The 14,866-nt window shown below is 41.2% G+C and overlaps 2 protein-coding genes across 2 annotated transcripts in view; one reads left to right on the forward strand and one right to left on the reverse strand.

Moving 5' to 3' along the window:
- The window catches only part of GTF3C1 (general transcription factor IIIC subunit 1), a 38,802-nt gene extending 25,600 nt beyond the window's left edge, over positions 1-13,202 (reverse strand). Inside the window, 11 exon segments of the mRNA XM_042827782.1 lie at positions 260-399; positions 1,122-1,333; positions 2,989-3,313; positions 4,711-4,826; positions 5,567-5,722; positions 8,939-9,062; positions 9,700-9,796; positions 10,161-10,304; positions 12,120-12,296; positions 12,679-12,888; positions 12,967-13,202. Coding sequence (XP_042683716.1) covers positions 260-399; positions 1,122-1,333; positions 2,989-3,313; positions 4,711-4,826; positions 5,567-5,722; positions 8,939-9,062; positions 9,700-9,796; positions 10,161-10,304; positions 12,120-12,296; positions 12,679-12,888; positions 12,967-13,187 — 1,922 coding nt within the window. The 5' untranslated portion in view covers positions 13,188-13,202.
- A 163-nt stretch (positions 13,203-13,365) lies between these two features.
- Positions 13,366-14,866, forward strand: part of LOC122165279 (katanin interacting protein) — a 54,648-nt gene continuing 53,147 nt past the window's right edge. Inside the window, exons 1-2 of the mRNA XM_042828125.1 lie at positions 13,366-13,447; positions 14,542-14,618. Coding sequence (XP_042684059.1) covers positions 14,557-14,618 — 62 coding nt within the window. The 5' untranslated portion in view covers positions 13,366-13,447; positions 14,542-14,556. The remainder of the gene's footprint in view (positions 13,448-14,541; positions 14,619-14,866) is intronic.

Raw genomic sequence — 14,866 nt, forward strand, 5'->3', positions numbered from 1 at the left:
CTGGATGATCTTTTAGGTCTTTTCCAACCTTGGTGATTCTATTATTCTATGAAAGCACTATTATTGCTTCTAAACAGCTGCCTAATTTTTAAGGTTCGGTTTAATTCTAACCTTCCCCCCTTCCCCGTTGCAGTGTCTGCACCCTTACTGTATATTTCACTATTAGGCAGCAGAAAAGCCAACAAGAGAAAAGGCACACGGGACTGTTTGTGCTACCACAGCCCAGCAGGCCCCAAGCACGCTGCTCTCCATCGCTCACGTGAACAAGCTTTCAATCAGCCGCAGGTTTCGCACAGCTTCCACGATGAGATTTCGGCGCTTCAGCAGCCTGTATGTTTCACGAGATCGCTCAGCTGCTGCAGCCCTGGAACGCTTTTCCTTCTTCTGGTCACACATCTTCTAGTGCACAGCATGGGCACAAAAATATTTCACATAAGCTCTTAGTTGTTTCATCATATAGTAGCATCTCAGCCATTCGGGGTTTGATGGATTTATTTGAGATTGGATTTATTTTAAAAAAGTCAGTTGGGGGAATTATCTTTTATTTCCCCTTCACAAGTATGGAGCTAAAGCAGAAAATAAGACTTCCATGCACTTAGATTCACTTTGTCTGCCTATTCTGAGCCAAGCTAATTTGAAAGTTTTGGCCTAGAGAGCTGGTAATTGCACTGACATAGTGCTGAGTCAAAGCCAACGTATCCTGTCCCTCAAAAAGGTTTCTTGTCTCATGCTCTTGCTCAGCTGTAAGGCTGTACAGCATCTATACTGAAGCCCATGTGTTCCTCCTTTAGAGGAGACAAACCAGATAATCTGTGCTACCTTTGTGCACCAGCAGACATTAGGCAATAAGACACATTAAGTCAAATGGGGAATCTGTAGAAACCCAGGGAACTAATCCAGAACGGTATTTTAGACATCTTCCTATCTGCTGGAGTAGTTTTCTTTCATAATCAACTATAATGCAAGGAAGATACAAATATGCTTTAAAATGAAATTTTAAAAGATAATAAGGAATCCTATAAACTAATTAAAAATAACCTATAGCTGGTAGTCTTGTGAACATGCAGGACTTTGCTTAGACAGCCATACTAAAAGGAGAACATTAAGACCTGTGATCTTACCTTAGGATCTTCAAGTCTGACCTCCTCAATCACAGCCACATCTCCATCTTCATCAGTGATAGGAGGACAAGTAGAAAGACTGGACTCCTGCTTTACAGTTTCCAGAGTAGAACTCTCCCCTGAAAAGTTGTCTGGGACTTCATCAGGTTCCTCAAGAATTGGAGGGGAAGGCAGCTTCTTCCCTAGGGACTTCACAGCTGCTGGCTTCGAGCCTGGTTTAAAAGCAGTCTTGTTATGCTGTCAGTTTCCTCTAAATGTTCAGCTCTCTATAAAAGGCCTTCCCCATTCACATGGGTAACTGTACTTAAAAAACATTCTGCAACATTTTTCATATGCCAGTCTACTCTGCTGAAAGCTGTGGTTTGACTGTGAATGACTGCAATTCAGTGTACAAAGCTGTACAAAAGTTGTTTCTTTTTTTCAAAAAGTGAACTCTGAAAGTGTGGTCTTCAAATAATTCTCTCCACATAGGGGAGGCCACAAGGGGCCAGATCAGCTTATCCAGAAATCACCGTCTGAAGAAAGAAGAGTCACAGAGATGCTCAAGTTCTGCCAGAAACCTGAGGTGACCTCTCTGGCCCCAGAGCAGATTTAGTATTGCTTCAGGAACATGCAAAGAGGTAAAATAAGCCACCACATCCTCTTTAAAACATGACCCTAAAAAGCTGGCAGTTTTGCATTAGGATATTTCAAATAACTCGAGAAAAAAGATGAAGCAATTAGCTTAGGAAGACATTTTCTTTTTAGAATAAGCTTAGGTGAGTAAGGTTGTGGGTCAAATCATCCCAAGATAAGATCTCAGACAAGAAATCAGTATTAGCCCACGTATATTACTGGAAGGCTGTGTGAAATACATTAGTTTACATACTGATGCAGACTCTACAACTCAATTCCATACTTATTCAACTAAAAAACAAACAAAACGTTGCTAAAGGGGAAATATTCTTTTTAAATGTTTAACTACAAAAGGAAGTTAATTTGCTGGTCTGTCAGCTTCTGTTCTTTTTTCTGCACCTAAGATAGCTGCACATCCAATGGAAAGAAATGATACATTTTAATGAGAATCATTTCTTCTGAGGAAGAAATGAAACGTTTCAAGAAACGCGAAATCTGTTTAAATCCCTTCTGAAGTCTTCAGAGACTTCAAAAGCTAAAGCTCCACCAAGATGGTTCTCTGATGGGCACAGGCTGAGTTAGCATCAGGTACTTTGAAAAACAGATTCCGTGACAGACGCCTTGTCAGCTCATCAGGGAACATCCAAGGCAAATATAAAATTTACCCAAGGTCAATGCTTCTGTGAGCAGCCTAAGCCAACCTGGCTGCTAGCAAGCATGATCTCTCCAGTGTGCTCACTCTTAAGAAACAAAACTGTGTGGCATTCTTGTAGCCGTTTGGGAATTTGTCTGACCCTCTTCAGAATCATTTCAACTCTTACACCAGCTGAAAAATAACTGAGTATCCAAAGAGCGAGGACCGTGAGCCCATTTCATTGCAGGGAGAAATATACAAGGATAAGGAGAAGCAGTTTTATTTTCCCAGTGATTGGTGATAACCTGAAATGTTGTCACACAGACAGCAGAGGACATTTCAACTCTGAGAATCTCCAGAGATCACCACAATAGTATTATAATATAGTATTCAATATAATATAATATATTATATTATATATAATAAATATATTCAATAGTATTATAAAATATCATCAGTTTGAGGGGAAAAAAAACTGCAAAAAAGCACAGAAATACTCAAATAAGAATAAATATATGGCCAAAAACCTTAATGGAAACTAATAGCTTTTTCTTTTTTAATAGAATGATCCTTAAGAAAAATGCAGGGCTCTTTGCAAATCTCAAAATCACAACCTACCTTTAGCTGGTGTCGACTGATGAACAGCATCTTGGGAGCTTGATTTCAACAGAGAAGCTGAATTGGCCTTCTGACCTTTTCCTCTCTTCTTGCCATACTTCACTTCTTCTTCGTTATCAGACTCTGAGACCAAAGTGTCTTCTTCTCCAGGGAAAGCATCTTCCAGCGGTGGGGAATCTTCTGGCACTAGAGCCAAAGTAACTGTAGCTAACTGCTCACTCCTAGCCTTCTCTCTCTCAAACTGACGGTTCAAATCGCTCTCCTCTGCAAAAATGTATGAAATATACTTGGTTGTCCTTTGCCGACCTTCATCTTCCATAAAACCCTATGAAAAAAGTTGGAATGTTATTTCACTACCTTACTTCTCCATTTTTGCAGTCTCTTCTCCAGCATCGGTAGTAGAAATTTTTTCTAGCTGCTCTCCCTTCATATAAAAACATGTCATTTTTAGTACTTTTTTTTTTCTAAATAACAAAAACGTTGACTAACCTTAGCATATAGAAAAGAGAAGAAACACTGTTCGAAAAACACATTTATATTATCTGTGTATTAGAATGAAATGTCTAAAATATGTGGGACACATAAAATTCTAGGGGAGAATAAACTTTACGTAGTTAGCACAGAAATCTTTTCAGAAAGTCTTTCTGCAAATAGAAGTTGATAGAATGAATCATTTTTAGGTAGATCTGCTGCTACTGTACCACATCAAGTGCTTTAAAGCATCTGGAAACCCAAATGAGCCATCAGTGAGGGAAGATTTCTCTGCAGTTTGTTTAGAAAGTGTGCTTACACATTCCTATGATTTACATTGTTCATTTGTCTTTTATTCTACAGAACTTCTTAGTAAATGACAAGATCTTAGCAAACAATTCTCTGCTGAAGGAAGATGGCAATTATCCTCCCTTTGTGGAAAGGAGTGGGTGTTTGCATGCAGGAATTTGTTCATCTGTAAGTCATAGCCCTGATGAAATGAGAAAATATTGAAATATTTGGAAATAAGGAGTTTAATTACCACAATCTCTATATATAGAGGAAGGGTATGGGTTTTGTTCAGATTTTTTTAACAGAATTAATGCTGTTTTAATATGTAAGTACACTGATGACTTTAAATGTATAGAGGATCTCTGACAAAATCCTACAGTACAGACCAGGAAATCAGCCAATCTTGCAAAACAGAAGTTGCCTCATAGTCAAAAATGAACCAAAATGGCTATTTAGAGTGAGACATTTATGCTCACCTCCAAAACGTATTCCAGAAAATACAGGTTCCCAAATACCAGTAGGTTACCAGGGGTTACAGTAAGTGTGCTTTAGTGGTCGAGGCCCATTTGTCTGCCTTGCCACTTTTTGGAGGCTATATCTGCCCCATGGTGCTGGGAACTTTGGAGTACTGTGAAGCTGCATCTGGTACAATCCCATCCATTAGTGTAGATCACCAGAACATGTTCTCAGTGTAGACAGCAAACAGGATGCAAGATGCATTTCTTACTTCCTCCTTCAGTTCAAATTTCAACTGAATGCTTTTTGAACACTTCAGCTTGTATCTTTTCCTGAACTGAAGTCAGGATCTTCTCAATCTTACCAGAATTATTTCCATGCCAGTTCTTAAATCCTGGCTGTTTCTATTGTTTGAGGTGTAATATGCTGTAACATTTCACCACGGTGACCACAGTTAAATTTTCAGTTTCAATAAGTATTGAAATTATTTTATCTTAACCTTACTTTGACAACTTTGTACCTCTCCAGAAGACGACAGAGCATCCTTGATTCCAGCTTCCCCACATTCATAGCCAACCGAAGTTCTGCCTGAGAAATGCCTTTGGTTCCTCTACTTTCAACTGTTTCAGACAAAAGAAAAAACAGAAAATACCTCTCAGAGATTCTTGGCCCAATTGCATACGCATACATCTGTTTATATATGCTCACATTTGTTCTCCCTAACTACTAAACTCATCTTACTAAACTCATCTTAAAAGCTACCTGATTTTGAAACAAACATCAGAACATAATCCTTAACAGTCACTGCTAGCAACTATGTAATTTTCAGAGGCATGCACAAAATACAGGCAAACATTGTCATAAAATGCAATGCAGCATCCCAGTAGAAGGAGATTCAAAATTAGTTTCACATTAAAAGCAAGAGCAATGTAGGAGGAAAATATTTTTCTCTGCTACACAGACAACTGAGATACAAAGAGATGGTATGACTGCCCCACCACCTACAGGAAGCCTACAGCTCCAGTCTGATCAGAACATAAAGTTCTTTTCCATAAAAAAAATAAGCATGTTGATGCACAGAAAGCATCAAACATCAAATTAAAGAAAAAACAAACAAAACAACATCTTTCTTTCTTCATACTCTATAAGGAGTATGAAGGCAGCGGGAAAAATCTTCAGCATGTCTTCTCTGTGATACTTTAAGAGTCTTAGCGCACAATACTGTAATTTAGCTTAATATGAAGTTAAGAACCCTTTGGGACTCCAGAATTAAGCAAATCAAGGGAACAGTTCTGTTAGTCCTTGTAGAAGTAACAGATAAACTGTACTGCACACACAAATATTCCACTCCATCACCTACTTAGCTCATAAGCCTGGGTGAGCATATCCCTTTCACAAACAATATCCACAGGCTGAACAACTTTTGTGATCTCTTCATCGTCATCATCATGATAATCTTCCATTTTCTTCCGAAATTCTTTTAGTAACTTAAGGCAACGGACCATGACATCAGTACCTGTGGGCACGTGGGGAAGAAAAGACCAAAGACAACTGCTTATTTCTAGGAAAATGTTTGCAACAGCTTTTCCCTATATATGAACCTGTCAAAACACTGACTAGAAGCATTCCTGACGTGCTCCAAACGTTCGTGGCTATGGTAACCTTAGGACTCCCTGGTGCAGTGACTTGTGAGAGCAGTGAAGAGCACTGCAATAATGGAAAACTTTGAACGGTAAAAACAAATCAGTGCAGTGTGTTTCTGGATGTACTGAGCCTCAGAATGACATCTTCAGAATATAGATCTGACTGCGAGATCCCTCACCATGTGCAAGTCCTCTTCTTCCCTCCCTCCCTACAGATTCCTATCACGTTTTTGCCTTCTATAGATGCAAACTACATAATGACAAATATGCATGCAGTACAGAAGGAAGTTATTTACCAAACACCCAGCATACTGAAGGAAAGGATCAAATAGAACAGTTCTACTTCCCCATCAGAATCTTAGAGCATAACTAAAATGTACAGCTGTTTTGTACAGTTCCAACATTGCTATGAAAAGAATAAACACGGTGTACTATGAATGCACACAATGAAAACAGACATAAAACCTCAGGTTGTGGTATTTGAGGACAGGGCACACTGCTGCCCATGAGCCAGAAGACAAATATACGATTCAGTTAACGTGTTTAGGTTAACTCTTCATCTGCTTATCCTTTTGGGATATCACAAAAGTGGGGACATGACTTCAGCACAGTGTCAGCAGTTCCCTGATACAAAGATGATCCACCAGAGTCACTTAGCTGCTGCTGAAGCATTCAAGAGATCAGTGTTTAAGGTAAACTAGAACTGTGTCACTGTGCAATGCCAGCTGATCAGGTGCAGTGCTTCAGTAGCTATGGCAGAAGCAGCCAGTTCATCCTGCAGCAGTGGGTGGGAATATCTACAACCATCTTGACTCCTCTGTCCTGCTGTTATAAATGCACAGTGAAAAGCTTTAGCTGAAATTATTGAGCTTACAATGAATGAATTCTATTTTATGCCTATATATGATGACTTACTGAAGCCTAGCTGACACCAAGTTAATCCACAGTAACTTAAACATGTGACTGAACTCCAGGCCAGATGATCCCATTGATCCCATTCTTTTTCCTCATCTGAATTCCTCCCCTGCTAGATATTGCTTAAGACAGAAATAAAGCTCTGACATTTTGGTAGGGCTGTAGGCACTGTTATCTCATCCTGTTTCTACAGTCCATTAATTTCCACTTGAAAACAAAAACAACAAGAAAAAAAACCCACATTTTTTTCTTTTACTTTAGCTCCTGCTGCTTGATAACATGCTTCCCATAGCAGATGCTGTGGCTTCATTTCTATCTGCTTTCCTGTATATCTCCAGAGATTAAAGTCTCTTGAACTCTTACGAAAATCAGGTATTATTAATTAATCCTAGTTTATTATCTAGTGTTTTTTAAGGCTTTTTTGTGGATTTTCAGCTTTTACATCCGTAAGATGGAATTATCATTCAAGTTAAAGATTCACCAGGTGGCATTTTTCATGGTGAAATGTTAAGAAGTAAATGCAGCTGCTGTTGTACCAATCTGCAACAACACAAAATGTCTTCTGCCTTGTGTGCTGCCACACGTATAAATGGATATGTATCTTCTTTCCTTAAGTAAATACTCTGGAAGTCAGATGTTTAATTAACAATTATAAAGTCTATCTCTTTATAGTAGTTCTGGTCTGCCAACTTTTCTTTGCAGATGTACTGAGCTCATTAGAGCATTGTTGACACAATTTAATACAAGAGCATATACACAAATACAACATGGTACAATGCACTCCAAGAGAGTGTCAGAAAGAATCTTATTTTTTTTTTACAGTGGCAATACAAAGTGAAGGCTCTGGGGAGACCTCATTGTGGCCTTCCAATACTTGAAGGGAGTGTATAAATAGGGGGGGAATGGCTGTTTAGGTGGTTTAGGTGAGATATTAGGAGGAAATTTTTCATTCAGAGGGTGGTGAGGCACTGGAACAGGTTGCCCAAGGAGGCTGTGGATGCCCCATCCCTGCAGGCATTCAAGGCCAGGCTGGATGTGGCTCTGGGCAGCCTGGGCTGCTGGTTGGCGACCTGCACACAGCAGAGGGTTGGAATTGGATGAGCACTGTGCTCCTTTTCAACCCAGGCCATTCTGTGATTCTGTGATAAACTGTATAACCAAAAGTAAAAGGTCATATAATCCATCTATGCTGAGATGCTTCCTTAAACCAGAAATACAATTTTTCCATGTATCTTATTGAGTATCTTTTGATGCTCATCTCCACTGTGTTCCTAAAACCCTGAACTACTTGATTTCTGGTATACAAAATCTGTGATATTCTTACACCATGAAGATGGACCTTTATATTTTGTGACAACTGATCTTTTCAGGCCAAAGCTGACCCTATCAGAGCTCCCTCAAGCATTTTCGTATTTATTCAATGCAATATGGGAGATTTCTCTCTGACCTTTGCTAGATGTGGCATCTGCTTTTGGCTATTGCTTCTTCTTTGTTTATAACTCAGTTTCCCTTCACAGAATATTCCTTTATCCAGACTTCAAAGAGTTGCAGGAATTTTCCTTATAAAGAGCCTAAATCCACTTCCATGTAATTGACACATTTGTCTTCTCAGAGTTGCCACATTTTTTTGTTGATTCTAATCCCTCTTCCTTTCTGATCACTCCTGGATGGGAACTGCTGAGTCACAGCCTGAACTGCTGATAGAGCACCTGGAGAAAAAACCTGGTCAGCCCTGGGAGCACAGGTGAAGATAATTCAACTGTGAGACTGGAAAGGGTAGAGCCTGGCTGCACCTCTTTTCAACTTCATTTAAAGGCTGACTGCCACTCTAAAAAAGACCTCTTTCTGTGTTGTTTTCTCTGTGAACCTAGATCCTTGGAGAAAGGTGAGCAATCCTTTCCCTTTATTTCTAATATCTACCCATTGTGCTGGTCTCTCTGTCATTACACCTCTCTAGTCAGAAGGATTGTTTCATTTGTGTTGTTCGTTTTGTATTCCAACTATTCTGTTCCTCCTGCTTTCAAAGCAGTTCACTGCATTTCTTAACGCGCTCATCTGAGAAACTTTCTTTGCAATTAAGTACTTAAATGTACTTTAATTTAAGGTTTGAACCCTCTACAGAGATAGGTATCGATATAATTATACCACAGGAAAGCAAAATATGGTTCAGTTACCTTTCTTTGTCTTGTAAGGCCCTCCGTTGGGTTGTATTTCTTGCAGTGGGATGGATATTACCTTGGCTAGGCCAGCATTCATCATGTATTGATAGAGACGTTTGAAAGTTCTCTCACAGAGACCCTAATGCAAAAAGAAATGATAAAAAGCAATGCAGGACAGAACTCTGAATTTCAGGAATTCCACAGAAATACCTGTTGATCTTCACAATGAAAACAAAACAAGAACAAACCAGCAAGACTAAGGATTTCTCTAATTTTATAGCCTTTGCCATCACCAGCATCTATACTCTTGGTGAATAGTATCAAAGACATTCATCATATTGTCTGTTTTGAAACAATACTTTGTGTTAGGATAGCAAGAAAGGGTATTAAAAGCCTATTAGTGTGTATGCGAGGCAGAGCTTGAGAGGATTCTGCACTCTGCTCAGTCCTTCCTGCCTTATGCTCAAGCAGAAGCAATCAACTCTAAAGAACTGCACAACTACATTCACTGACTGTATATACAGTCTGTTACTGTGGCAAAACTTTTCTGATGTTGCTGACAGAATAGAAATTCTTCCTTACAGCAGGCAATGACAGAAACTCGATTTAGAGCAACACAGTAGCAATAAAGAGATTTTTAATTCAATGAAATCTAAGATCCTACTTTTTGGTATCTTACCACAAAATACTATGCAATTTAAAAACAGACTGCCTTTGATACGAGTCACCTATGTTCTATATGAGACAGAATTAGAAAAAGAATAATGAAATCTCACCAATTCTTCCCTCAAGTTTCCTAATGTTTCTATCTGGTTTGGACGAGCACTTAGCATGCTGGAGAGCTTCTCCATCAGAATATCGTATTTACTCCTCCTAACCAAGAAAAGAAAACAGACATGTTACATACAACACTATAAACAGAAGTTGCAACATTCTGAAGTGTTAACTATTAGAGAAGGTACACTGAAGTGTTCTTCACTTATTTTTAAGTGAGAACACTTAAAATTAACAGGTGGATTAGAGCTATAATGAGAGAAAGGCAAGTGACAGGCACCAAGAATACCATTTTTCACAGTTCAAAGGGAAGTCCAGCATCTTCAAGAGGAGCTAATAAAGAAAATGGGAATAGTTGATAGTGGGGAACTATGGTGATTTGATGACCACAGCACAAACATTCACTGTAGTAAAAGGTGACAGCCTACCCAGGACGTGCTTTAAACCTGTCAGTGGCACATACCTATCAACATGAAAGCGAGTCAGAAGCAGAAGAATTGAGTGCTGCTGAGCTCCACTTGGAAGTCTTATCACATGAGACTGCATTGTTATGAGACCATTTCTGTCCAATACTCTTCGGTGATAATGAATTTTTCCAGCATCCACTCTAAAGAAAAAAATGAAAGTTACCTAGGAGCAAAAGAAATCTGCAAATGAATTCTAATTATCCAGTATTCCAATGCCATTAATTAGGTTACCCACAGTCTTAGTGATGTCTGTTGTGCTAATTTTCAGTGCAGCAATCACAAAATTAGGAAGTAACAAAATTTAACATGTGAAATTGATTTACTGTACAAAGTGTTTTATATCACTTTCTCTAAAAGTTTTTGCTTTATTCAGTGACCAGGAAAAACAGTGGCCATACAATAGGAGACCACTTGGGGATTCAGGTTCATTTTGTTGTTGTTATTATTATTTCAGAATTATAGATGAGAATTGTAGGAGAATAATATGCAGTGCCTGAGGAAAGAGAACTGAACGCATTGTTGTAAATTCTAAGTCATAATAAAGAAGCCACCTACAACCAAGCTTTTTAGAATAGCTCTTAATTAGGAGTTAAAGTTTAAAAAAAAAGAAAAAAGAACTTTAAACATACAGCTTAATGCATCATGACCTACAATTGTGCCAGAGCAAGAAGAGGGAAATGACTTACCTCTGTATGTACAGTATTTGTAAAATTACAAGCAAAACACAGCACAACATAGCACTTTACAAAACGCTGCAGAAAGATGACTGTTATTACCCTCCTCTGAACCATATGCAAAAAAAACAAGCTTTGGAATACAATATATGAAAAACATATGCAATACATGAAAAACATATTCTTGGTGTCAGATGGAACACTCAGCCATGATTTGATCCCTGTTTGTAGATACCCAACTCACAGAAGGGAATGACCTCTCAATTTCTAATCTTCCCTACAGAGAGCTTACAGTATCATCTAGCTATTCTGTCACTGAAGCAAAGAAGGTGGGTCGCTGACTGATGATTTTGGCTTTTTCCTTAAATTCTTTTCTGTTGCAGAAGCATCGGGCTTTATTAGGTGCTTAATTTTTCCTGCTCTCTACGTTGTCTTTAGTGCTCTGAGAATAGGAATCCTTCAAGCTCTGTCTACTGACCCAACAGAGAATCTCTGATTCCATGAGAGAGTATCAGGAAGTATAACAAACTCAAGGAAGAGACCAGTACTTAGAATCAAAGAATCATTAAGGTTGGAATAGACAACTAAGACCACCAAGCTCAACCCCAACCCATCCTGCCATGGACACAGCTTTCCCTGTAGAACGGCCTGGGTTGAAAAGGACCACAATGATCATCCAGTTTCAACCCCCTGCTATGTGCAGGGTTTCCAACCAACAGACCACGCTGCCCAGAGCTAATCCAGGATTAGCCATGCCTGCTAACCATGTCCCTCAGTGCCACCACTTCCCTAGGCAGCCTATGTCAATGTTCTACCACTCCTTCTGAGAATTTTTTTTTTTCCTAATATCCAACCTGAACCTCACCTGGGACAGCTTAAGGCATCATCTCTTATCCTTTTGCTGTTACTTGGGAGAACAGGCCTCCCTCCACTTCACTACAACCTCCTTTCAGGGAACTGGAGAAAGCGATCGGGTCTTCCCTGTACCTGCTCTTCTCCAGATGGAACAATCTCATTCCCTCAGCTGCTCTCCATAAGACTTGAGCTCCAGACACCTCGCAGCTCTGTTGTCCTTCTTTGTCCCATTCCAGGGCCTCACTGTCATTCTTGTGATCAAAATTACAAAAGAGGCCCCAAGAATCAAACACTCCCATTATTAAGGATAAGGTGCTACCAGTACAGATAAGGGCTTAAACAATACATAGGAATACAAAATTTTCTAAGCTATCAGTAGAAATTCACTCAATTTAATTTAACTTATAGAGCAAAATATAAAATTACTTGAAAGCCCCACTGTGAAGGTCTCTCTGGAGCTCTCCTTGCCACCTGGCACGCCCCAGGCGCTCCAAGATGCAGTAGGAGAAGTCGGGAAGCTTTAAGTCAGGATCCCCTTCCCAGCCTATCAGGGCTCTGTAGCGTTGGTCCTGTGAAGCCACGATGACCAGCTTGTCTCCCCATCTAACAGGAGAAAAAGAAACAAAAGATTATTACAGAATTATAAAGGTTGGAAAGGACCTGAGGTTGTTATCAAGTCCACCTCCCTGTCAAAGCAGTTTCCCTACAGTAGGCTATACAGGAAAAAGTCCAGGTAGGGTTGGGTATCTCCACAGAAGGAGACTGCCCACCTTTCTGTGCCAGTTCCAGTGCTCTGTCACCCTCACAGTAACAAACTTCTTCCTCGTATTCCTCATATTACTTAAATCCATAAAAACAGAGAGATAAGTTGCATTCCCCCCAAAATCACATTCTTCATAGAATTTTTCAAAAAGAAAGTTAAAAGATCACGGTTTAAAAATTAAGTTAAATATTCTTTAATGCCAGGTGTTGGGATTTCACTCACTTTTCAACAGCTTCTGTGTAGGTACAGCAAGGCTGCAAGTCCTTCCTCCTTATCTGATCGGTGATGTCCACTCTCTCTTTAAAGAACTGGCAGGAACCCTGCAGGCCATCTTTATCATCCAAAATCATGTGGACAGGGTAGATGTCATCCAACGGCAGGGGATCCCTCTTGGTTTCCAGTATCCCCGTCTCGAGGTCGATCTCCTCATACCTACAACGAGAGCGGCCAGCATGTCACCGGCCAGCTCCGGGGGGCTGCGGGGAGGGGAGCAGGGCGGGGTTCGCTCACCGGTCGTGCAGGCGGAGCGGCGGCCGCGCCCGCGGTAGCAGGTAGAAGCGGAGGTCGGACTGGGAGCTGAGCGCCGCCCACAGCAGCTGTCTGGTGGCGGGCTCCAGAGGCAGCGGGAAAGGCGGTGTGCGGGCGGCCAGGCGCTGCCACAGCGCTCCCAGAGTGATGCCATCCAAGCCCTCCAAAGCCACTTCGTCCAGCAGCGCCCACAGCGCCTCCATGCTCCGCGCCGCTCACTTCCGGCACCGCGTAGCGGCGCGCCGGAAGTGACGTCGCTTTCTGCGACGGTAACCAAGGCAACGCAGAAACAGGTCGGTGGCAGCGCGGCCTGGCCTGGCGTTGCCCGTTACGCGGGCTCTGGGCGCGGTGGGGCCCAAATCCAGTACGTGGGCGGCTGGGCCCGGGCTCGGGCCCTGTTCCGCTGCCCAGCTCCGACGTTGTGCTGCCTCGGTGGAGGCGAGGGTGCGGTGTTGTAACAGAGGTACGGTGCGATTGGTAAGAGCCCAAGTATGAAGTTTCAGTTTTTTCATAAGGAAGTAAACGTTTTAGCCACAAGTTTAAACTTCTCAGTACGCTGGATATTGGGAGGAATTTATTTTGAGGGTGGTGAGACACTGGAATAGTGTCTAGAGGTTGCCCCCGAGAGTTTGTGGATGCCCCCTCCTAAGTGATATTCAGAGCTAGGCTGGGAGAGGCTTTGAGCAGCCTGGTCCAGAGGGAGGTGTCCCTGCCTATAGTTGGGAGGTTGGAATTAGATGATCTTAAAGGTCCCTTCCAACCCGAACCATTCTATGATATGATTGCACTCTACCACAGCTTGTAGCAGCAACTCTGGAATACTCAGTAGGAAATGTTCGCATTTCCCAAAAGGCAAGGTAAAATCTTCAATGTATACATTTTTAAATGTATACAGGCTCTAAAGTGAATAAGTCTTAGATTTAACTGACCCTGTAAATGGTACCAGCACAGGAATGGCAGCAGGGAACTGTTAGGTCCCAGCTTGAACTGGTGATTGAGCACCTGGTGAAGGCTGCCCATGGAGCACAGGCAGATGGTTTGCACCTGTGACCAGAAGGGGTGAAATCCTCCCCCCCCCCCCCCCTTGGCTTATATTAGGCCCAGCCACTAACAAGTGTGCTTCTCTTAGACCTCAGTTACTTTCTGAGATGTGCTGTGTCACCAGAGAGCCCTTTTAACAGTGGGGGTGAGTTCAACTCTTCTTTCTGTATATTATTGGCCTATCTTTAAACATTTTGCCTCCTGTTGCTGAGAACCTGTCAGAAGCAATTTGCTTCTTTGTAAACAGGAGAAATGGCATGGCCCTTTCAAAGGAATGTCAGTTCCTGGGTTGAAAACACACGGTAGAATCTTCTTCTTCATTCTGTTATTTTGAGAAAAGCAACTAATGTATTCTCTGTTCATCAGGGAACTTGTTAAATAATTTGTTTTATACTATGTTGAAAGAGGAGCTTCTCTCAGCTTAGAGTATTCATGGCTAAGGAGGGTGCTGAACCAGTAATATTCTATAGTGAATAATTTAAATACTTGACTGTGACAATTCTATATTCTTTTCAGCTTTATATTAAGGACATGGTAACTAACTTTGATGAAAAACATGATGAATATTTAATAGCACTTCAGCAGAGAAACCGGTAAGCGTTGTTCCCACTCTCATTGAGTACATGATGTATGTATGGTAACTGCTGAGTCATAGCCTGAACTACTGATTGATCACCTGGGGAAAGGACTGGGTCAGCCCTGGGGGCACAGGTGAGGGCAATGCAACTGTGTGACCAAAAGGGGTGAAGCCTGGCTGCACTTCTCTTAGGCCTTATTTAAGGGCTGACTGCCACTGGGGAAGGATCTCTGGTTGGAGACCCCTCCCTGTGGAGTTTTCTCT

This window comes from Centrocercus urophasianus, unplaced genomic scaffold, assembly GCF_019232065.1.
Source record: "Centrocercus urophasianus isolate 14NV4802_14NV808 unplaced genomic scaffold, USGS_Curo_1.0 seq_29, whole genome shotgun sequence".
Classification (NCBI taxonomy): domain Eukaryota; kingdom Metazoa; phylum Chordata; class Aves; order Galliformes; family Phasianidae; genus Centrocercus; species Centrocercus urophasianus.